Source organism: Tyto alba, unplaced genomic scaffold (genome assembly GCF_018691265.1).
Source record: "Tyto alba isolate M040663 unplaced genomic scaffold, T.alba_DEE_v4.0 Super-Scaffold_1, whole genome shotgun sequence".
In the NCBI taxonomy this organism is placed as follows: Eukaryota; Metazoa; Chordata; class Aves; order Strigiformes; family Tytonidae; genus Tyto; species Tyto alba.
The window spans coordinates 3,727,330-3,750,458 of NW_024881261.1; the positions used below are offsets into that span (position 1 = coordinate 3,727,330).

At 39.2% G+C, this 23,129-nt stretch overlaps 1 protein-coding gene across 1 annotated transcript in view; it reads left to right on the forward strand.

The window, feature by feature from the left end:
* Nucleotides 1-23,129, forward strand: part of ADAM12 (ADAM metallopeptidase domain 12) — a 187,449-nt gene that overhangs the window by 116,972 nt on the left and 47,348 nt on the right. Inside the window, exons 6-11 of the mRNA XM_042791292.1 lie at nucleotides 2,236-2,419; nucleotides 6,709-6,774; nucleotides 7,681-7,752; nucleotides 9,461-9,630; nucleotides 10,835-10,919; nucleotides 16,195-16,343. Coding sequence (XP_042647226.1) covers nucleotides 2,236-2,419; nucleotides 6,709-6,774; nucleotides 7,681-7,752; nucleotides 9,461-9,630; nucleotides 10,835-10,919; nucleotides 16,195-16,343 — 726 coding nt within the window. The remainder of the gene's footprint in view (nucleotides 1-2,235; nucleotides 2,420-6,708; nucleotides 6,775-7,680; nucleotides 7,753-9,460; nucleotides 9,631-10,834; nucleotides 10,920-16,194; nucleotides 16,344-23,129) is intronic.

Sequence of the window (23,129 nt, forward strand, 5' to 3'; positions counted from 1 at the left end):
GGTACTAAGGAAGCTACAAATTAATTATCAGACCCGAATTCTTGGTTCAGATCAGTAAAGCAGGCTCCTGGGAACGCTGTTGTACAGCCTTTAATATCATGGGGTTCCAGTCTTTTTTTTTTGTTTTCTATTGGACTTCTAGCTGTTCTAGTTAACAGTAAACTGGTCATCTGTTGGCTTAGCTGAACTGATGCTAATGATGTTTTGTAGCAAAACTTTGCAGTCAGCTTGGAATGAAAATTTCAGTTGACTGGTTAGGAGGACAAAGGCTTTGAGTTTCTTCATCATATCTTGCTAAGAACAGAATAGCTAAGGCAGCTTTTTCCTTATATCCATACTTTTTATTTTTAAATCAGTCTTTATGGTGTCATTAACTTACGTCTGGGTCCTTCCTCTATTTCCTTTTCTTCTTTTTTACCTTTCTGCAAAAGAATTGTATGGAGACACTATCGGTCTCACAATGGTTGTAGTATCTTAGCTTTGTTGCAGTACAGACAGAAATAAAAAGAGCAGACTCTTCCTATACACCAAACAGACACAGTAATAAAATACAGCCAGTTCTGGACTGAAAATTATTGCTGTTTAATAGCATATATAGACAGTATTAAGCAGTTTAGAGGAGGAATTGAGGAAGAATGCCTTGGCCAATTAAAAGTTTCATGGAATTCCAGGTAAGTAGGTTGTTGCTGAACCTTTGCCAGTGCTTAGGTAGGGATTAATGCCTTCATAATTTAAAAATGGAAGAAATTAGTAGTGCAGTGCACTATTCATTGTGGTGTCTAATTGCTGAATGCTTACAACACCCCGTAAGCAACTGCTTATCCTTAGTTTAGAAAAGAGATTTGGGTTTTAAAGGCTACCCTTCTCTCGTCACACAGTTACTTAACAAAACCTGATGTCCAGCTCGATGTAGGAATAATCTACAAATACCTCCTGTGTGGTTGGCAGTATGTGTTCAGGATGCAAGTTAGAAACTTGCAAGTTAGGCACAGAATATTAAATTCCTTTTTCTTACAATAATTTCTACCTGGGCCCTGTCTGTAAACCTACTTCATGCCTTCTTATGCTGTGCAGGGCCTGAGGTACAGCACAGCAGTCCTCTTACTCTGTGGTCCTGCAGTTGCAGTTATAATTACTAATTCCAGTGGTGTTTTTGGAGATCATCCTACTTTATGCCATATAGAACCAGAAATCCTATTCCAGCATGTGAGGGCCACGGAGATCCATACCACACTGCCTATGTTTCCTCTGCTGAGCTGAAAGAGCAGCCTTATGCCAGCAGTTTCCTCAGCAGGAGGAACTGGAAAGATATTCAACCTTTTGTCAATTCTGTTTCACTGTAGTAGCTCAGAAGAATTGGGCAGGACCCTGCACCAGAACCCAAGCATGGTTTTTATTTGGTGAGTTGTATGGAGTATAGAGGGAGAGAGGTTTTCTGTTAGGAGGCAGCACGGGAAGCCCAGAATTGGCTACGTGTCCTACATTCATCCACATATTTCATGAAGCAAGGCAGTGTATCTCTTCCCAAGCCCCTCTTTCCTCTTTGCATACCGTAGCTTAAAACAGTGCAACAAGACTGCTTTAATTGCTGGAAAATCTTTGAGGTCCTCAGAGAGCAGGTAGTATTGCTGTAAAAATTATTATTTTGGTTAGTAAAAGGAGTTAAACAGGAATCTGCTGGTTAACATATGAGCTTCATTCTGCTGCCCCACTGTGCAATATTTAATAATCTATTTTGATACTGCAATGCCTCTTTCATCCTGCAGAATTGATGATTGCATCAGCATTTGGTTTAAAAGGTATAACGCACACTACAGATCATAATGAATACTTTCACTCTGTACCTTTCCTAACAAAAGCGTTTCACCACGCTTTTGTTCATTTTTGTTTGCCATGGGTCCTCAGAAGCACACACATCGTGACTCCACTCAGCAATGGCAATGCATCACTGGGAGAATGGAAAACACATAAAACACAAATATAATTTTGTTCTACAGTACAGCACTTCAGAAGAGGAAAATTTTCTTTGAGCCATTGCTTCTTTAAAAGTATAGTGTGCTGCAATGACAAATATACAGCTTTGATGTTTCCTGCTCCACTCAACCATGACATTGTAAATCAGCGTTTTGCTTTTTCATACTTTGTCGTTATTAAAACCTGTTGTAACTTTGTTGTAGACAAACATACGTTAGCTCTTGGAAACCATGCATCTTACTCTATTTTCTTCTGTAACAGGGGAATTATTGTATTTGAAAACAAAAGCTACATTCTGGAGCCATTAGAAGGTGCTACAAATGAACACAAGATCTACCGAGCAGAGAATTTGAAAACAGCCCCAGGATCTTGTGGCCACCAGCTGGACATGTCTGCCATGAGAGCTGGTGACAATGACACATCACACCATTCTCAAGCTGGCAGGGTAGGTGGATGATGCACTTTATATTTCTGGTTTGCTGAGTACATCTTTCCATATTACTGCCTACCATAACTCTTTGTTACAAGGAGTCCCTACTGAGCAAAACATTAAACCGTATAGTCAACTTCTGTTGATGTCATGTGCTTAAGTGCATACTTAAAATTAACCATATACTTACATGATTTGCTAAAGCCTTATTATTTTTTCTTGATTCCACATGCATAATTTGCTTTTTCCTTTCTTTTTGGTAAGGAGATGTCACAGAAAAGTTTATGGTTTCGTATTATGATAATGTATTTTAGTTCATGTATGATTGTAGTCCAAATTTAAGACCCTGGAAGAACACTGAGAAATGTCTGGTAAAGTTCTTGCCCACCCAAGATGGAAGAGAACATGATAACTGTGATGTTTTGCTAAAATTATGTTTTGAACCTTTACATTCTAATAGGAAATTATCTTATGCAGACAAAACAAATTCCCACCATATTATTTTACAGATGTATTATTGTAGTTGGTTTTATGTCGGAAGAAATGCACTTAATGTGAAATGCATCTATTTAATGGAAACTGTAGAAAATTAAATGAGCTAAAAAACAGGAAGAGGAAATATTGTGATAAGTTCATCTTCATATTGGATGAGGATTGTAGAAAAGACTGGTTTAGGTGTTCAGAAATTATACAATGGTACAAATCTGCCCTCAGCACTTATTAAATGTCACATATTGGGATATATACTTGCATGTACTGTTGCATCAGGTTAATCGTTAAGGAAAGCAACCTAAAGGGCATCCCTAAATATTATTTATGTAGTGGAATTAAGTTATTTTACATTTTAGGAATATCAAATATCACATCTAATGCATTAGCCTTTGCATATACCATTTTATGGGCAAACCAGATTTCTAAATATGTGTGGGTTGAAAGCATTGGAGAAGTACCTTTCACAACTTTATTAAGGTTTCCCCAAAATCTTTGTAACTTTTGACTGAATTTCACTGAAGTAATCAATGTAACTCTAGGAAACTGAAATAAAATGTGTGCATACAACTAGCTGATACAGTCAAAGCAACTGTTACCCTCATGGTTCTCACATTTTGTTGATGGCTTCAACTATGTGCCAGAATTCACCTTAAATATCTGAAAAATATTTTTGCTGTGGCTCAGTGGACATAATTATAAAACCTGTCAACAGTCACATCATATGGATGGGTACAATATATATAATGAGTATGTTGGATACGCTTCTAATATATGAATTTTGAAAGTTGTCAAATGTAATATGTCGAGTGAGTTTTCACATTTCAGTGTTGTCATCAGCTAAGTAGAATGTCAGGACATATTGAATAAAGATGACCTGCAAAGTATGGAGACATAATGCTGCTGCAAGTTACACTGGGTGACAGAAGAAAGCAGAAATCGAGTTTCAGGTTCAGGGCATGATGAAAATTTTTCATTTATTGACAGGTTTGAGGAAGTTTTTTGTTAGGTTGTTTCTTTTTTTTTTTTTTTTTTTTGTTCCCTGACCCTTCACTCAACTACCTACATTAAATTCTTATTGAGCAGAGCTGATATGTGAGATCAATATATCACAAAGTCAGACTAGCCTTTGGGTTAGCTTTAAATACAGATAAATGATGGGACAGACAGTAGACTCAGCTTCCCAGATCTAAACACGAGATTTAATAGAGCAAGTCAGGTAATACAGCAGATGTGTGCAGACAAAGTTTACCCCATTGGAGCTGAGTCTCTATAAATACTGGGTCATTTCATAACTCAGTGGACTCTCAAATTGCAGCAGGAAGTGTTTTCCAGTTGAACTCCATTGAGATAGGATCCTGCAGAAAGCAAGCCTGATGTGTAAGACAGCCCATACAGTATAGTTTTTTCTCTGTAGCCACACAAAAAAAGCCATTTTGGTGATGCTGGTGGACCAAGATCAGGCAGGTGAGCTGTTTGGGGAAAGTGGATTATGGAGAAAGACAGAGAGGCTGCAACACTGCAGTGTGAATCCAATCCATGCCAATTCCTAGGCAGGGGTGCACGAGGAAGGGCTACTGCGGAGAAAAACAATGGCCAGTGGAACAAAGCATATTGTATCCCATCCTGTATATCTATCATGGCTGCATTACTGACTCTTCATTTTAATTCTGAAGGATTAACTCAGGCAATGGATTGTGCAGTTGATGCAGTTGGCTGCAGAAAGCAGGCTGAAAGGAGTCATAATTAGGTATATTTTATAAATAAATATTGTATCCAAGGAATACATATAGCCTTTGGGCAAATCACAGGAATGGATTCGTTATGCAAGTCAGTCACCAGAGGCTTACATGATTATACCCTGCTAGCCAATTTCTCTCAGGCTAACTCTCTCCAGTCCAAATAGTTTTACTCTTGGAAAAAAAGTAAATGATTTAAACTGACCGATGTAACAGAACTCTTGTATCTTTGTACCTGAATTTTCATGTCTCATCTTTTACTCTTCATTTGGAAGAAGACTAGAGGCACCCTGGGGTACATCTCTGATCAGGACCGCATAATAAATTTCAGGTTTATGTTAGACTTCTGGTGTCTGAAAGATCAATTCCATCACATAAAACACACAAGTGGTCATTTGCCTTACGTGGCATCTCACTCATGAATGATATATTTGTGGGGAGGTAAATGAAGCTCTGTCAGAGCACTGTAGGTTCTGCTGGAGTCTACTGAGACATGGCAGGTCCTTTGTATTGCATCTGCTGCTGTTCCAGGAGCAGCAGGAGGGGACATGCTGACTCCTTGGTGTCCTGGTTCCCAGCTGGAATACCACCAGGCACTGCTGACGACCTGTGTGGCAGGCGAGCCATGGACACGTGTACCAAGTCTGTGCACACACCGTGACCCCATGGTGGTGGCAGTTGCCTCCAGTAGAGCACAAGAAGGTGACAGAGAGCCCAAATTCCAGAAGTTGTAGGAATATCCGCCTGAGATCATTTGCCAGACCCCCGAATAAGTGTAGTCCTATGACGTGTTTGTATCACTGATGTTTAGTTCATTAATGATAGATTAATTTGACTGCTTTCTCAGTTCATAAATACTGTGCAAATGGAACTTAACTATTTTCCACTTATTTTAGTTTGAAGGCTGCGTAAAACGATTAAATATGAGTTTGAAAGTCAGAGTAAGTAAAGGTTACATCTGTCACTTTCCTCTAAACACAGTGCTGCTTGCAAAACTTTCAAAATCATTAATCTGCAGATAACAAAGAGAAACACTTTGGTAATGTGAAGAAAACTTTGTGAAATTTGGCTGGAGGGTGATATCCAGCACTGATTTAACTTAGGGGATCACACAGTTTGCCTTGGAACAGTTTTCTTTGGAAAGCTTTAGTCATGTTTTAGGTTATAGAGCATTGGTTTAGTTCAAGACATCATGGTCGTTAATAGGTCATACATCTGCTTAAGCTCCTTAAGTTCTGGCATGAAGATCAGATGTACTGCTGAGATCTCTTTTCCCTAACTGTCTTATTCCAAAAACAAGGGAGGAGTGACAGAATAGATGCTCAGCTGCTGTAAATCACAGAAGTTTTACAGGCATTAATAGGTCACTTAAATTTAGGGTAGCAAAGGAGCTGTGCTATGATTAATATTATTACAAAATCATTTCATTTTCTTCAGTGATCTTTTTGATCTTTCTGCAGCTAAGCATTATGATTCTTTTAGACCTGCGTTTAGAACTGCAAGTAGTGTGACCAGCTGTTTTATATGAATATACAGATGCAAAATTAAACGTATGCCTTCTGGTTTTAGTGTTAGTTTGCTTCCCCAGACACTGACAGTTCATTCTGTTTCTTTCTGCAGTTTTTGTTCCTGGGTTTTTCTTCCTACATAATTTAGCAGCTGACCACTTGATCTCTTCTCTGCTTCACTCAATATCCCTTTATCTCTCATTTTTCTTAGTAACCAGTTTGTCTATTGTGTGAAATGTTTGCTAAAAGTCATCTCATCATTTCTTTAAATGTGCCTTGGAAATAGCAAAGGTCTTTCTGCTAGAGATGATATTCTCCTGCGAGGAAAGATAACTCAAACATTTCAACTGCAGAAAGCTGAAAGGTTGAGACTATTTCTGTTGTAGTAGATAAAAGAAAAACTTCCATGAGGAGAAGGAATACAATAAAAATTTGTATGTAGTGAAATCTTTGGAAGTATGAGATGTTGTGTATCTCCTCTTGCAAGCACTTTGTTGGACTGAGGTAAAGCTGATTCCAAGGGTCAGTTGTTGCAAAAACAAAATACTATTTTCATCTTTTTTGGCAGTACAAGAGGGAGACTCTGAAGACAACAAAGTATGTGGAGCTTGTTATTGTGGCAGATAATCGTGAGGTAAGAAAATTGAAACTAAAAAGTTATGGGAAGCATGGGCTGGAAACAGATAGCTCGGTTCAGCTACTATGGTATTGCAAATTATGTGCTTCAGACAGTGATACGATGGTTTTCAAAAGTAAAGATTCTTGCCTAATTCAGGCTAAGCAATGGAAGGCTCTATTAAGATAGGACAACACTGATAGTCAATTGTAAAATTTCTTGCAATGCTTCCTGAGGAGTTTGACTCTCAAATAACTGGGATATCTGGCAGTAATTGAAGAAGAGGCAAATACAAATTCACTGTCCACGACCTCCTTGAGCTAGTTAAGTCTTTATTGCCATTGACTGCCTTCGGTGAGACCATCACTGTTTAGAAAACGTGTTAGGATCCTACACTTGCTTTTGAAGTGCTACTTTAGCATCACATTGCATGAAGCATGACTGCCTTCCTGACAGTTTGAAGAAAGAGCTCCAAAGCAAGTAACCAGGACTGGCTGTAGAAATGTTCCAGTGAGTTGAATGTCAGCCAAAGATCTAAATCTTGGTTTGAATTATTTTGCTACTTACATTTTTTTTTGTGTCCTTGAACACCACTAGTTAGAGAATCACAGCCCCTCTGCTGCAAGAGCCGAAACATCTAACAGAAGAGCCTTTTCTTTTTCACAAAAGATCAGTCCCTGAAAGATCCCTATGTAAGACCTAAGGATTTTTAAACCTTTTCATGAGAACCAAAATCCTACCCCATAGTGAGTGCTTACTCAGAGGCAGACCATGGTCCTGTGGAGCTACCAGGAGTCTGCTGATGGCCTTTGGTTGCACTCTGTGATTCCCAAACATCACCAACAATGCTGGCAGAATAAGGTGACTGCTGGGGGGAAACTGTAATATATGTGCTGCTAGTACATTGATCCTTTACATTCCAAGTTTCAGAGACAAGGCAAGGATGTGGAAAAAATTAAGCAGAGGCTGATAGAAATTGCAAACTATGTTGATAAGGTAAGAACATAAGCATTATTTCACTTTTCCCAAACTTACTATACTTTCTAAAGGCTGTTGCTGTGAAATCTATGTTTCTTCCACCAGTAAATTAAGAAAGCTCTCGTGCTCAGATCAGCAGCTTTCACAGCCTTTGACACATCTCCATATCTACTCATCTTTTCACCGTGATGCATTCCAGTATTTCAGAGCAATGCTTCTATACAACCAGTAAACCCAACAAAGTAAACTTAAACCTTTCGTATGTCCTTCAACATACTAAGCTGTGAGCTTTGCTCTGCTGTATATGGGGTGCATCTATCCCATATACTATTCCTGAGCACTATTCCTAAGGAAATGTACAATTTAGCCCTAGGATTTTATTAACCTGGGAAGAGAGAAAGGATAATCACATATGGAACAGCCCATAGCAAAATGATTATTTTGAGGAGGAATGTGGAAAACAAAATCCTTTGCAGCAGCAAGGGATGGTCCACTTGTAAGGCCAACAAAGGGCCTATGAAGACACAGTCAGGAAGTTATATAGCCCAAGGAAGATGGCAGAATTAAAAATAGGTAGTGATTAAGGAAGCAGAAGTTGATGGCTGAACAATAGGAAAGAGGCATACACTAAATTTTTTTCTATTTGAAGTAATTTCTTGACAATAAACAATAAATACTAAGAGTCCTCTACAGAGTTTTTTGAACAAATTAAAAGTTTATTTTTGTTGTGCTGTATGGCCAGAAAAAATTAGGAGTCCAGTAGAGAAATGATAACTGAGGGAGTCTTAATTTAGCTGAGAACTTATCAAGTGGTACTTCAAGGGCAATAATTCAAGGAGAAGCATTCTTGATTAAAAACAAGCTGCTGAAGACACATCCACCTCTTCCATAATTATCTTGCTGACTTATTACTGGAGGACAGGTGTTTATATGTTACCTGCTCAAAATTAATTTTGCATGTTATAATATATTTGTATTTCATGCTAAATTTATGCTCAGCAAATGCTGATGTTATCCAAGTGACTGTAATGCATATAAACAAGACAAAGATAGACATTTCTCAGAGTGTCAGCCAAATCTGGACTTGATCGATTCTTGAATCCTTCTTCACATTAGTCTCACATTAGAATTGTTACCTCTACGCCATTACTAATGCTGCTCTGTCTCCCCTCCTGTAGCAACTGTGGAATTTACCAGTGTGATAATAGTGTATGTAGCCCTCAGTGCTAAAATCACTTGTTTTTATCTGCTATGAGCAGGACTCTATGATTCTGGCTATTTTTCAGCTGTTATTTTGAACCACAACTGTAGTACAGCACAGCTGCCTCTACATCTTGAATTGTGATGGTGCTGGAGACAGAGAGCAGCCACGGAGATAGTCATCTGCCATAGCAATAAGTCTGTTCAGAAGTGGTGGACATGTGAAGTCAGTTGCAGTGGTTCATCTTGAAGGAAGATACCAAACTTGGGCGGGACACAGAGAAGTAGCATATCTCTGGATGTCTGTGGATGCCTTCTGGGTATTTAGTCAGGTCGGAACTGTTTTGGTGGAAATATTTTGTCTGAGTCAGTCCTCTCAGGTGTTCACTTTTGCCCTGGTGAAGATACCATTTAAGCCTCTGCAAGAAAGATTCACATGCACGTTATGCATCTGTTGAAATATTCTAATCTAATGTGATCTAAAATGGGTTTGAGAGACATGTTTCTGTTTTTCTTTTCTCATTAGTTCTATAGGCCACTAAATATTCGAGTAGCCCTGGTCGGAGTGGAAGTATGGAATGACATGGATAAGTGCTCTATTTCGCAAGACCCTTTTACCAGCCTCCATGAGTTTCTGGACTGGAGAAAGCTAAAACTACTACCTCGTAAACCCCATGACAATGCGCAGCTGATAAGGTAGACTTGACACTATTTTTAATATCGACCAGGATTTCAGTGACAAGAATAACTGTACTAAATTCCTCTCCAGTTGCTAAGCTGTTGGGAGGAACATCTGTGCTCCTGAGGGTTTGTCTTTCCCCTCTGCAAACATCAAACATAAAAGTGTTTTGCAGGGCCCTTCAGCAGATGCTTCAGATTAATTTCCTTCCACAGCTCTGCAGTAGTTCCGTTAGTTGTAGGCCTTTCCTGAATACAACTCATGTAGAAGTGTAGAGGTATAATAAACTGGGAAGCACTTAGGGTACAAATTTACAAGAAGTTTAAGCTGGTCTCAGTCTAAATTATTACTGATAAAGGCAGTCCTGCCATCACCCCAAAAGTACAGCTGAGGGGACGCTTTGTGAAGCCTGTTTGTTAGTAGAAAGACCTCAGTAAACTTTAAGTCTAAATTGGACAATATGTTTGCATTTGTGACTGAAAAATTAAACCATATACATCTTTTACCTTGCTGCTGTTTCCTGGATTAAAGTAATTCAATAAACATGGTCAAAACAAAAGCACTCTTTAAAAAACAACATAAGAGGAACACCTCTTTCTTGAACCAGTTAACATTTTGATCAATGAGCCGTCTTTTATACTATACAGATAAACATACCTGACGTCTTAGTAATTGAAAGGAGCTATTTACTTGTTACGTAGATATTCTTACATTGTTTGTGTAAGAATAGAGTGAGCTCTTCCAAAGTGTCCCTCATGAGATATTCGATTACTCTCTATGTATAATAATACTTTGTTTGGAATTTTTACATTCTAGGCTGTGTATTTTAACAAGTAGCATAAAAACTTCCCACTGCTTTAAAATAACCCTTCTAAGAGCTAGAGACATTATTTTTATGTTTGTATTTCTAGTCCCAACTTCAGTCAGGGAAAAATGAAAGGAAAGAAGGGTCTTGTTACATGAGTAAACTGAAAAGAGGTGATCAAATTGATCTTTCTCGTAGCGGGGATGCCATCATTGTCAGTTCAGCAAGTTGGCATGACTAATCTCTGCTTTCATTGTTTTAAACCTGTTTTAAGCCTAAGTATATGGAGCTGACACTTTTGAAATGGGATGTTTATTTGATATTGGTAGAAACACAAGACTGAAAATAATAGGGCGGTATCTTGGCACTGAATGGTGAATCTGTGATCCTTCTTCTCTTTTCCCACCCTCCTGCAGCGGGGTGTACTTCCAAGGGACTACCATTGGCATGGCGCCCATAATGAGCATGTGCACTGCAGAGCAGTCTGGAGGGGTCGTCATGGTAAGTGATAGAAGCACAGGACTTGAAACTGGCCCAACTGGTGCGACACAATCTCAAGTATCATAGTACTGTATCCTGTACCAGAACATCAGCCTCATTTGTCCAATTTGCAGTCTCAATATTATCTATATCTACATGCACATTGCTTGTAAATGATAGTTTCTATAGGGAAAAAAATCAAAACAATACATTAAAATATAGCATGACCTCTTTGCAAGGAACCTTTAATTATCATTAAATCAGGTGCGGTGAAGGATGAGAACCAGAGGATGTATTTGTTATGCACTTGGGGATACTAGTGTTACAGGCAACAACAGTCTATTCTGTATCTTTTATTATATTGATTTTATTCTGTATTTACAGAGTTTCCTGTGTAAGGCCTTATTTTCCATCTTTGCAGCACAGTGGTTTTATTACATTGCCAGACAACAAGAACAAACAATAGCAGCATTTATTCTACCTGAGCCTCTCTCAAAGATATATTACTGGTAGTGCTGTGGTTAGATGTTAGGCATGATGAACATACAAGTAAACATCCTAATCAATTTCTGGAAGTAGTTCTGGAATACCTTCTTTCAGAATTTTTTTTATATATATAGTTTTTAACTGTTTTGTGCAAAAGTGTTAACTAAGGTTTGCAATAAAAGTACTTTAAATAAAATTAGATGTGGTCTCCTGGACCTTTCAGGCCACTAGCAGGCTCAGACGGTGACCTCAGCACTCAACTCCAGGGCAGAAAGCCCAGGAGCCCTAAAAATCTCTTAGATATTCTGTGAGTTCAGCATGCGTGTGCTGAAAACCTTCGTGTTTCCTACATCTTTGTCTAGACCTCCAGCCCCTTAGGTGATGTGGTGATTCTCTCCAGCTCTGCTGGACACCCCAGCTGCAGATCCCGACGTAGATGAGGTGGCAACTCAGGAACTCACGAGGTTCAGAGTTTGCGTGGTCACAAAGCTCCCAGTTTTTCAAAGCTTCATGGTGCTAACCTGGCACCTGGCTTTTGCTTCAAGACAATCCATGTAGCGGGGGAATCACAGAGATAAAGCCCCTTGAAGCCCTCTCATTTCCTTCCTTCTTAACTAGCGTGGAAACAGGCTGGTCCACAATGCAGGGCTCCTTTGTGGTCTCTTGGACGAGTAGGCAAGAAGCCAAGCTGGGGTGATGTGTGCACTCGTGGAAGATGATGTATAGATGGTTCAGACAGAGAGGATTTACGAGGTGAGCAGGGAAGCTGAGGTATAGGAAAGAGTGGGAAATCACACAATTTGGAGAAAGTAATGCAAAAATTGTAGAAAAGGCAAAGGCTTCAGTCTCTTGGAAGTTTTAGAAGCCGAGTCTCTAATTGGTGTTTGTTACAGCTTTTCACTGGGTACCTGGGGGATAGTTACAAAAGGTAAAGGAGGAAAAGAGGAAGAAAAAGCTGTAGGAGTCTCCCAGTGCACTTCCAAATCTTGGCAAAAGCATATATGAGGCAGACAGCCCCCTTATATCCATTTCACCCTCAGGCCAGCAGTCGCTGCCCTGGCTTTATATGCAGTCGGAGATGCCCTTAATGATGACTTTTTTTTTCTTTTAATTTTTATCATAAGCTTTAAAATATGCTACAGTGTGTTTTACTGCAAAGTCAGTCCTCTTTTCTCTGGAAACTGTCATTTTATAAGGAAACAACAAAAAGTAGTTCATTCCAGCAACAAGAAAACAAGAATCAGCATTTCTTTAAAGTGCTCTCTAGGCTCTGACAGAGAAAGACTGATTTATACGTCCAGGGGAAACCCAATGTCTGTGTATGAATCATGGGCCAGGCTGCAGCTTCAGCTGTGCAGGGGAGTGTGATGTTTCCCAGAGACTCCCACCTCAGTGAATTGAAACTTTTGAGGTGCAAATTAACTCAAGGCTTGCACAGCAAAACTAGAAATGTTTTCCAGTTCTTTAAGCAAATCCTTAAAAAGAAGCCAAATCCAAAACAAACACTCACCCCCCAAACCCAAATGGGCAGCCACCCAACCTCCCCCCTGCAGTTAACAAGGGCTAATTCAGGTGTGTACAAAAAAAGTTTTTATGTATACCAGTACCTACAGAAGAAAGCTCTAAATATGGAAGATATACAAATGAAAGAATGAATAACTGTTAACCTGGGAGGCTCTAGTGCTCAACCATCTCAACACTGGGCAACTGAACATTTGGCCATCCTTATAATTCAGCCAACCACTTATCCACCCCACCCCAAACACTCAATACCAAAAAGCTCCCACACCCCCAAAACAGATCTGAAAGAAAAAACAATGGAGAGATTGCATGAGAAATAACATTTGAATACAAAAACTGGAGTCATACTTGTATGATCTGATTTTCCTGACTGTTTTTGCAGTTAGTCAGCTCTACTATATGATCTAAATTCCTTTGTCACGCCTCCCTGAGAGCGTGCACTTTCTACTTTTGTACGGGGCTGAATTCTTTCAGTAGTAGGTGACACCCTGTCTCCCACTAGTTTTAAGAGAAAATCAAAGTGGGGAGAACAGTCATCTGAGTATGAGAACTTTTGGTGTATCGAAAGCATTCTAATTTTATTTTACTGTGATGGTTCTGTTGTGTTATAGAAAGATGAAACAAATGTTGACATTAAAGCAAATCCTTGACACATGATTCAGTCTTCATTCTGTTCCAGAAGACTTCCCACTAAATTCATGGTTTTAAAAGTAAAATATTGCTGCGTTGCTGTAATGTGATGTAGTATTCTCACTCATGTCAAATTTCTATTGACTTTAGTGGGAAGTTACACTAAGTGACAAGTGTGGAACTGAGGCACGTATATTTCAGTGAATTGCTTAAGTGAAATAAAAGTGTGTTTTAGGAAACTCATTCCTCCAACTGACTGAAACTGCATGGAAAGTACCAGGATTGGGGCATTTTCCTGTTCTAGCTGTAGGTGACAGTATTTTATTAATACAGTTTGATCTGAATCTCTGGAATGAAACAGAGTTCAGCTGAAAGCAGCTGCATTTTTTGTGCAACAGTTTATAATGTCTTCACAGTACATGGTTGCTTATTCAGTGGTTGTGAAACAGTTTGGTAATGACTTTTACTGCTCAAGTTAACTTTGAAAAACCCTAATAGAATAAATCAAAGTCACATTGCTATTCATTTCTTTAGTCTTTGTGATACTTAAATGGTGTCAGTATCAAATGTGACATGTCACTGTTTGTTTTGATAATCTTCATTTATGCTGCCTTCAAATAACCTCTTTTGCTGAGACATCACATTCCTTGTTTTAAAAACCCTCTCTAGAAACTGATAAAATTACATTCCAAGTGTATCTGAGTAAGTAATGAGAACCGCATGGGCTGAAATAATTGTTTTCCTATTCAAGACCCAAATTGCATTTCAGATCATTTATTGCTCTAGTTCTGGAATGGACTGTGTGAATTCTTTTTTTTTTTTTTTTTTTTTTTTTTTTTAATTATCAGCTTTAGAGGTGTTCAGATAAATATAATCTCTTTTCAGTAAGTAGAAGAAATACTAGCAAAATAAAGAAAACCTGAGCTCAGTTTGTTGTCTGTCTAGGTAGCTTAAAGCTTAGAGGAGTTTCTGTCTTGACCACATATCCTTAATTTCAAGGCGTCACTCTAATGTGTCACCGATAAATTATATGGAATTATTTTACTGTTTTCTTAATCTTTGGTCCTGGATTGTTTTCCAGTTGAGTGAGACGTTGTGCTCTTTTTATGACATCAGGTTCGATTACATTGAATTCTCTAAAAATTTCATAAATTACTATGAGTACAAAGATAAATCAATCTGTTTGTGACTAGTATCTAAGACATCTCCATACGTAGTCATTGTGCAGGAATATGTATTTTCTTGATTATTACAGATTATTTAACTGCATAGGTTTACTTTGTTGTTTCTGTTACTAGGACAGGTTTTACATCTTCTTTCAGCAAACAGGCATCTTGGAATATAACTGCACACAAACTGGCTGTTTTGTTAGTCACAAGATTTTCATATTAAAATTTTACAATTCAGGAAAAACTAGAAAGAGATCCTTTATTAAAAGATAAAATTCTTTTGAGTTTATTCCAAATGCAGGAGGAGTAGTTTCTTGTTTTCAGAATAACTGTATTCTCCTTTTGATTTTGTTTTCTGTTTGAGAAATAATTTGCTAAAAATATTAGCACAGACAGATGAAAGAAGGAACTCGTATATCTACCCCAAGTCATGTATTAAGGGCTTCATTAATAGCTAATGTTTTAGACAGTTTTACATTTCACTTCTTTTTAGTCTGACGGTTGGCTTAGATGATACTAAGAGTTATCTAAACTGAATATATTCATATATGCTTTTAGAGCAGGCAGCTGTACATAGTAATTCCATTTACTGACTGATAAATAGTGGATCATACATTTATATTACATGTTTATGCCTTTAGGGAAAGCTGTCATATGACTACAGTGGATTTTTTTTCTCTCAAGGAAGATGATCGATGTGGAAAGGTCTCTTGCTTGTGGTTAAGCCACAACATCAGTCTGATCAGTAGCCTGTGATCAGATCACGCAGTGAATTTCTCAGAAATAATTGCCCCAAAAATCAGCATTTCAACGAGGATTAATGTTGTTATTTCAATTTCACACTTGCATCATTTCCAATAATCATAGGTTATAATAATGGACCATTGAAGATTTTGACTTGCCATGTCCTTTCATTTTAAAAAGGAGGTTTTCAAAGGTATTTTGTTTTTCTTACCAGGCTTGTGAAATCTTGGACTTTCTCATATTAAAGAGCCAGTCTGAAGAATATTAAATAGACCAAGTGAAGTCTTTTGCTGCATTTGTAATTTACCTCCTGACATGAAGGGTCTTCTTGCTTTTCCTTCATCACACTCATCCTCACCCATAAATGATTACCCTTTCCAGCACTCCACATCTGGGTGACTGTTTTCTGCCACTGCCGTGTCTTGGGATCTTGGGGGATTTACTGAGCAAGGGAATTTTAAGCCCTAAATAAAGAGATGGCCCAGATGTTCAAAGCTGCCCAAATGTCTCAAATGTTGAATGTGCTGGGGAAACTGGGTGGTCCAGACAGATAGGCTGCCCTGAAATTCCCACTCTGCACTTGGTATATGTGGATGAATTTAAAATTGTGTCCATTTAACAACAGTTTATAAAACATTTCAAAGGACAGGCAATAGGACTTTAGAGGGGGAATATACATTTTGAAATATTTTTATATATTGATTAGTTCTTTTGTATTTTTTGTTTTGTTTTGTTTTTTTTTTAAGGATCACTCAGAAAACCCTCTAGGTGCAGCAGTCACACTGGCTCATGAACTGGGACACAATTTTGGAATGAATCATGACACACTGGAGCGGGGCTGTAACTGCAAAGCGTCTACCGATAAAGGGGGTTGCATCATGAACCCCTCTACTGGGTAAGTGCGAGGGTAAGCACTGGAAAGTTACAATTATAGTGGAAAATTTTTAGTTTCATTTTGTGTCTCAGGAACATTTAAAGGGAAAAAAGAAAAACCTTTTCAACACCTGTCAAATCCTCTTGCAGTCATCCCCCTCAAGCCAAAACAATTAAACTTGTTATCAGAGCACGACATGTACCATTGTACTTTTCTATTTCCATGTTACCAGTGTGAAAGACAAAAATGCTGTAAGCAACTGATTAATTTAAAAAAATAATAAAAATAAAAAGCCAAAACAAAACAAACTGCATTGCAAATGTTGAATCAGAGTTTCACCTTCTCTCATCTTTCCCATTGAGTATCAGTCATAATAGGAAATGAGCAGTGTCCCAAGGCCAAGACTAAGATGAATGTGTTGGAAATAAAGTAATGAAGGAAATATATTATTAGACTCTGTAAAACCTTTGTGTTGTGCAAATGAGATTTTTAGCTTTGCACAAACTTTTGTGTTTCACCCCTTGTAAGTATGTAGCAGATTTTGCATGTGAGCAAATTAAATCTGTAAGGTCAGCAGGGTTAGGTCTGTTCAGTGGCCAGGGAGAGATCTTCCAAGAAAAAATATAAGACACTGGGAAATAAAGCCAATGAACCTGTGGTCATCTCTCTGACTCATTGCTGAATGGTTTTTCTGCTAATGATAAAGGCATTGTGTCAACAGAGAAACATAGTGTTTTTGTAGACACAGAAAATACAGGCACCACGACCAGGGTAACTAGTTACAGCTTGATTCTCTGTATTTTAAAGTACTGTTAGAAACTGAATGATGTAATGAATTAGTTCTCCATGTCAATATTCAGAAAAGAACCGATAGGATTAAATTGAAGTAGGAGAGTAGATTTACCAAAGCTTTCTGATGGTAACCGATGTGCTGGACTGGATTGCCTGCAGAAATGTTACTGCCTGTGACTGGAAGCTGGTAAGAACCAGTTGGATGAATATCTGTCAGCAGAGTCTTGTAGGTACAGCTGGATTTGTCTTAAGGCAAGAGGATGGTCTAGATGATCTTCTGATGTCTCTTCCAGCTCCAGCATTCTCTGTCTGTGCTTAAACTTCATCTGTTGCTTAAAAATCTCTTCTGGGAATTGTGATCAGCACAACCTCTGCCTTCTCCGAGACTGCATGTTTCTGGGAAAGAAGGAGAGCAATCTGGGAGAGGCCAGGGAGTGTTGGGCAGGATTGCTCCCCGCTGGTCAGCCTAACAGCAGCCTTGGCTTTTCTTCAAAGGCGTGCTGTCACCCTCCTTCAAGGCAGAAAAAGGGATTCTGGCCAGAGGCCAAGCACAGCAAATTAAGAGACAAACAAAAGAGAGTTGTGTGTGTGGAGGAGAATGAGAGTGATTTCTACAGTTCAGGCAAGAAAAATAACTTGTCTCTTCTAAAACAATAGGTAGTAAATGTCCATATGGAATTGCATTCTGCAGCACATCAGGGCTCGTATGCACACTGTGAAAACAAACTGAAATTGGAAACAGGGCTTGGAGGTGAGGTGATGAGATAGCTGATAAGCAGTGGGCAGACAGGTCTGGGCTCTGAGCACCTGAAAGATGCACGCAAGCATTAGTCATCCCAGCGGAGCTCCTGGTTGGGCATCCACTTACTCCACTTTTGGAAATAAATACAGGAGATAGTCTCAGGACAGAAATTTCTAGATGCTTTCTGAATTCATCTTGTGAAAGCATCTCTAACGTGAGATTAGATAGCTCTTCCCCACTTCTGCCTTCTGCACTGACGTCCTCGGGGTATATCTGAAGCTGTCCACTGTGCTGGGTGTCCCAGAGCAGACGCTCGGCTCTGGCTTGGCCCCGGGCATGGACAAAGCAAGGTTGTACCCACTCCACGTATGCCCCAGGTAGGAGTCCAAGCAGCTCAGGGCACTTTATGTTGGGGTTTCTCTAGCAGATTAAAGGCTGTGCTTCCTTCAGCAACACCGTGCCCGACCCCAGCACCCCACAGGTCTGACAGTTTGGGGAGGGGGCCGTCGGGTACACATCAACTTTGTAACGTTCTCTTTGGATTTTTACCAAACTTTATATACAACTTGTGCCTGAGGAAGAGTCGTGGCGTTCACAGAACTGAGTAGGCTGTTTTGTTTGCAGTGATTATTGATTTATAAATGGAAATTTTAACATCGGATTTATAGCCTTAGGCTTTACCTTCACACTGTGCTGTCAATCTGTAATAAGTATTCTGGAAGAATACTTTACGCCTTAGGCCAAACTGCATTTTACCAATTTAAAATTAACTCTTTGAATATTTACCCAATATCTGACCAATAGTAGTATTCCTCTGACCACCATTATTCAAGGAACACTGAAGAGGTTTTGGCTCTGGAAGTATGTGTGTGTTAAAGGAAGGCTAAGTGAATATTCCCTACCTGAAATACATTCTTGGAATAGCAAAAACGTCAAAACAAAGAGTATCCAAGGGAAGCCACATACATTTAGAGAGACAGCCTGTTTTCAGTATACTCATTGGCACATACTCTGTGCTCTTCTAATTTCTGTTGGTTTAAAGTAGAGTTAGCAAATGCAAGAAAAAAAAATAAAAATCTTTGGGATGAAGCTAGTGTAAAAAGTAAAAGCCCCTGAGAAGTCCCTATCTGATATCTAAAAAGAATAAGATATATCTGGGTTGTAACAGAAAGGCCTCTGTAAACTTTGGAGTCATTTGTGTGGTTGTGCAGCAAAAGGTTTTAAGGATTTTTAGTTAAAAGTGATTTAATTAATTATTGCCATTTCTTTCAGTTCTTATGTTTCAGTCTTAGAAGAGGTCTTGGAAATTACTTTTTGGTGGAAAAAATCTCTGAGGATCAGTGTGGAATTTAAACTCTGTTGGATCTATCCTTTAATGAGCTTCCTATAGCTTTTACTCTTAAAAGATAACAGCAAGATGTGTACAATTTGTGTGAGAGCTACAAATGCCTTAAAGACCCGCTACTTTAGAAAAATGTATTTTGTGTAACATGGAATTAAGCATATAAACCCCAAAATTTGTGGCCCTTCAGGCCTTTTAGAGGTTCAAATATCTGCTCTGGTAATCACATAAATCCCACTGTAGAAGTTTGGGGGGTTGCTATAAAAAATAGTATCAATAAGGAAATATTTAATGCTAACACATTGTTCCCTTTTTTTATGCAGATATTTTGATGATATTCCTCCAGTTCTTTTAGATAGTTTTGACCACAGACTGTTCCATGTGAGAAATAAGGACATAAGGAGTCTTAAAGAGATTTGCAAATCTTTTTACTGGTCTCACAGTATCTGAAAACTAAGGGACTAGGCTGAGCCAGTGAAGCCATTTCAGTGCTCCACTTGTTTTCCAAGTATCTCCCTAAAGTTTCCACCCTTAGGAGTGAAAATATTCTTTCTGACAGCTAGATAAATACAAAAGAGTGCTGGTGAAACCCAAGGCATTAGTCTAGATTTATACTGCTGCAACTAAAAGCAGAATTTAGCACAAACTGTGGCACAAAATTATGTCAATTAGCAGTACTTGTTTATTTAATAATTTTGGAAATGCACTTTTTGTGTGCTCAATCAAAATTGCGTACAGGTATCTTCATGGGGATTGAAATTGGGTCAGCTGCCCAAAAGCAGTTGAAAGATTATGGGTTCATATATGCTTGAAATTTCTTGCCAGCCTTAAGAGAAGCAAAATTTATATAGTTAGTCTTCTCCCCTCCTGTAATCCCAAGGGTTTATACTTCCCCTCACGCACATGTCTGTGTCCTTGCCAATAGCATGCTCTTCTAGTTTATATATAGGTGACTTACCCAATGAGCTTATCATCAGGGAAGTTGAGCATGCTGGAAGCATGTTCTTCCTTCCCTCTTACAGAAAGTACTCCTCGATGCCTTTCCATTTTCCCCCCCGCTCTGGTTTAGGTGTTAATGAGAGACCAGGAATCCACTAAGGACACCTAGTTTTATCAAGCTCATTCAGATGCTGATCCTACTGTAGCCTCCATCCCTTTGCGGAGTCCCATGACTTGCTATAATGAAAGCTGCTTTCATTGTCCTCTTGCAGAAGTGTGCTGCCCTTACCAGGGTCACGTCTTGTTGCTGAATCATCCCAGCCAGGGCTAACTGAAATGCCAGGCAGGCTCCTCAGATAGAGCCGTTCGTTTCATCTCTCTTTGCACTTCTGTAGACAGAAGCAGGCTTTCACTGCGCTGATAGAAAAGAGGATGACGAGAAGAGGGATGCTTTGTAGCTGTGGGAATGATAAAGATTTTTCTCCAGGTCTGTCCTACGACCCACACCCCATTTCTTTTCCTATCCCTGTATTGTGAGATGAAATATCTCATATTGACCTGGCAGGGTGCATGCTTTAACCACAGGCTGAAAGCTGTCTTTACAGCTATAAATCCTGGGGAGACTTTTACACGCCTGTTCAGCAGACCCCACTTACCCCACCGCTCTGAAAACTACAAATGGAAAATGCAACCAGCTTGGAGTTTGCCCCTGCAAACAAGTACAATAATTGGAAGGCAGGAGTAGTTTGTGCTGAGGAACTGTGACTGTGTCTAGAAGGACATGCCTTCAAATACCCTTGAACTCTAGCATCAAGCACCATCACTTTGTGTCCAGTCTTCCAAATCCTCATGCACATCAAGCATAGCCTGGCAGCAGGTCATGTACTTCAACTCTTATTTCTACCTTGGCTGTAAATTTCTTCTCCTCAAAGACCATGAGGAAGGAGAGATGGAATAAATACAAACTAATTTAAAATAAAAAATCCTCAGGAAAATAAAAATACTGTATGGGCTATAGTTTCAAGACATGAAACAAGTGGTATATATTTAAGAAGTGCAAAACCTGATGTGTGAGAGAGGGCATGACCATTGCTATTTACTCAACAGACTTTTGAATGAAAGAATATTTCTTCAGAAACTTTTATTTTATTCTAGGTCTCTTGTAGACCTGTTTTTTCTCTGTTCCAAGAGTTCCAAGGCATATGCTGGTTTGCATCCCAGTGATGACACAAAGTGTCAGGGACAGAAATCCATTTGGTGCCATGCAGGAAAGTCTCAGCCAGTAACATAAACAAGGAAGCAGCTTCTCCATGATAATTCTCTGCACGGCAACTCCTCTTTGTCATGTTCCTCTTAGTGTGATGTTCCTTCTGAAAAGTCAAAAAATGAATTGAATCTCTCTATGCCTGCCTTTCCCTCCTCCCCACCCCCATTCTTATCTTGTATCTTGTGTTACCATTTCCATTTTCACAGCTAGAATTTAAAGTCAGTATATCATTCTGACTCAGTCAGGTTTTAAATTCAATTTACTCAGATGAATATGACTGCATGTGTTATAGGGAAGTGGAGCTTGGGCTGTGACACTGTGACTTTGTGCTAGTGGAAATGTCTCTGTTTTGCCCGTGCTGCAGGAAAGCCTGGGGCTCTGCTCCAGCCAGGGGACCGGGTTTTGTGTAGTGATCATAAGTGAAGAAAAAGGAGAAATGGAATTGAGATCAATTTTTAAACCTCTCAGCTATTGATCATCATTTTAGAGGGTTTTTATAGAACTGTGCCTCTCACTAGAAAATAATAGCTAATTTTGAGTAACTGCCTTTCAGTACACAATTCCACTTTAATTATTGAGTTTTTGGAGGCAGGGTTTGGAGGAGGAGAACAATTAGGACACAGAAAGAGCATAAAGTAGAAATTGTACAAAGTATGTAGAAAAATACTGGTTCATTTCCTGTTGAAATTTGAAGACTTTTTTTTTAACCAATCCAAAAAACACCTACTGTTATCAGTATGTTTTTAAGTAAATGTCCTGGTTGGGGCTGGAATAGAGTTCCTGTTCATTTCAGTAGCTGGAGGAGTGCTGCAGCCCCCTGAGACCCCAGGGGCTCTCCAAGTCCCAGTGCCCTCACCTGTGTGCGGGGGCGGGGGGAGCACAGCTGGAGGGCTGAGCCGGGATTGGCTGATATCCCATGTCATGTGACATTATGCTCACCATATAAAGGCAGGAGTGGGCTGGGAGAGGCTGCCACTTCTGGGAGTGTGGCTGTGGGGCCTTTGTGTTTGGGATTGCTGGCTGGGAACAGGTGGGTGTTGGTGGGTGGTGAGCAGCTGTATTGTACATTACCTGCTGATATTGCTGTCAGTGTATTATTCTGTTACTGTTATTAAACTGTTTTTATCTCAACCCGCGAGTCTCCCTTTGCCCCTCCGATTCCCTCCCCATTCCCAAGTGGGGGGAGGGTGGGTGAGCGGCTGTGTGGCATTTAGCTGTTGAATAGGCTCAAACCACAACAGTAAAATTGAAACCTTTATTTTAGAATTAAACCAGATAGTCCATGGGAAGCTGCATATTTGTGAATGAGAGTGAGAGCAAAATATGATCTGTTAAGAATCAGCTGAATGACAGTCCCAATTTAAACTAATTGACTCAGACTAAGTACTGATGAGGAGAAATGGGAAAAAAAATTAAAGATGGGAAGGACCATCAGGTGAGCTTCTTCCAGATACCACTGGAAAAGAGCATTGGTGCATACTGTATTGTATTCTCTCGAGCAACAATTAAGTATTCTGCACTGAACACTGAGTACATCAGTTACAATTAAGGCTACATAGAATATTTAAGTGGAAACATAGCATTTTTTCCTGAGTAATAGTACCAGATGTCTATGAGTAGCTGAAAAGTGACACCAAGCAAGACCATGAGTTGCACAGAAGATATCAGAAATATGAACATTCCCATTTGCCCCATTGGTGATAAACTGGTCCACAGGTTCATTAA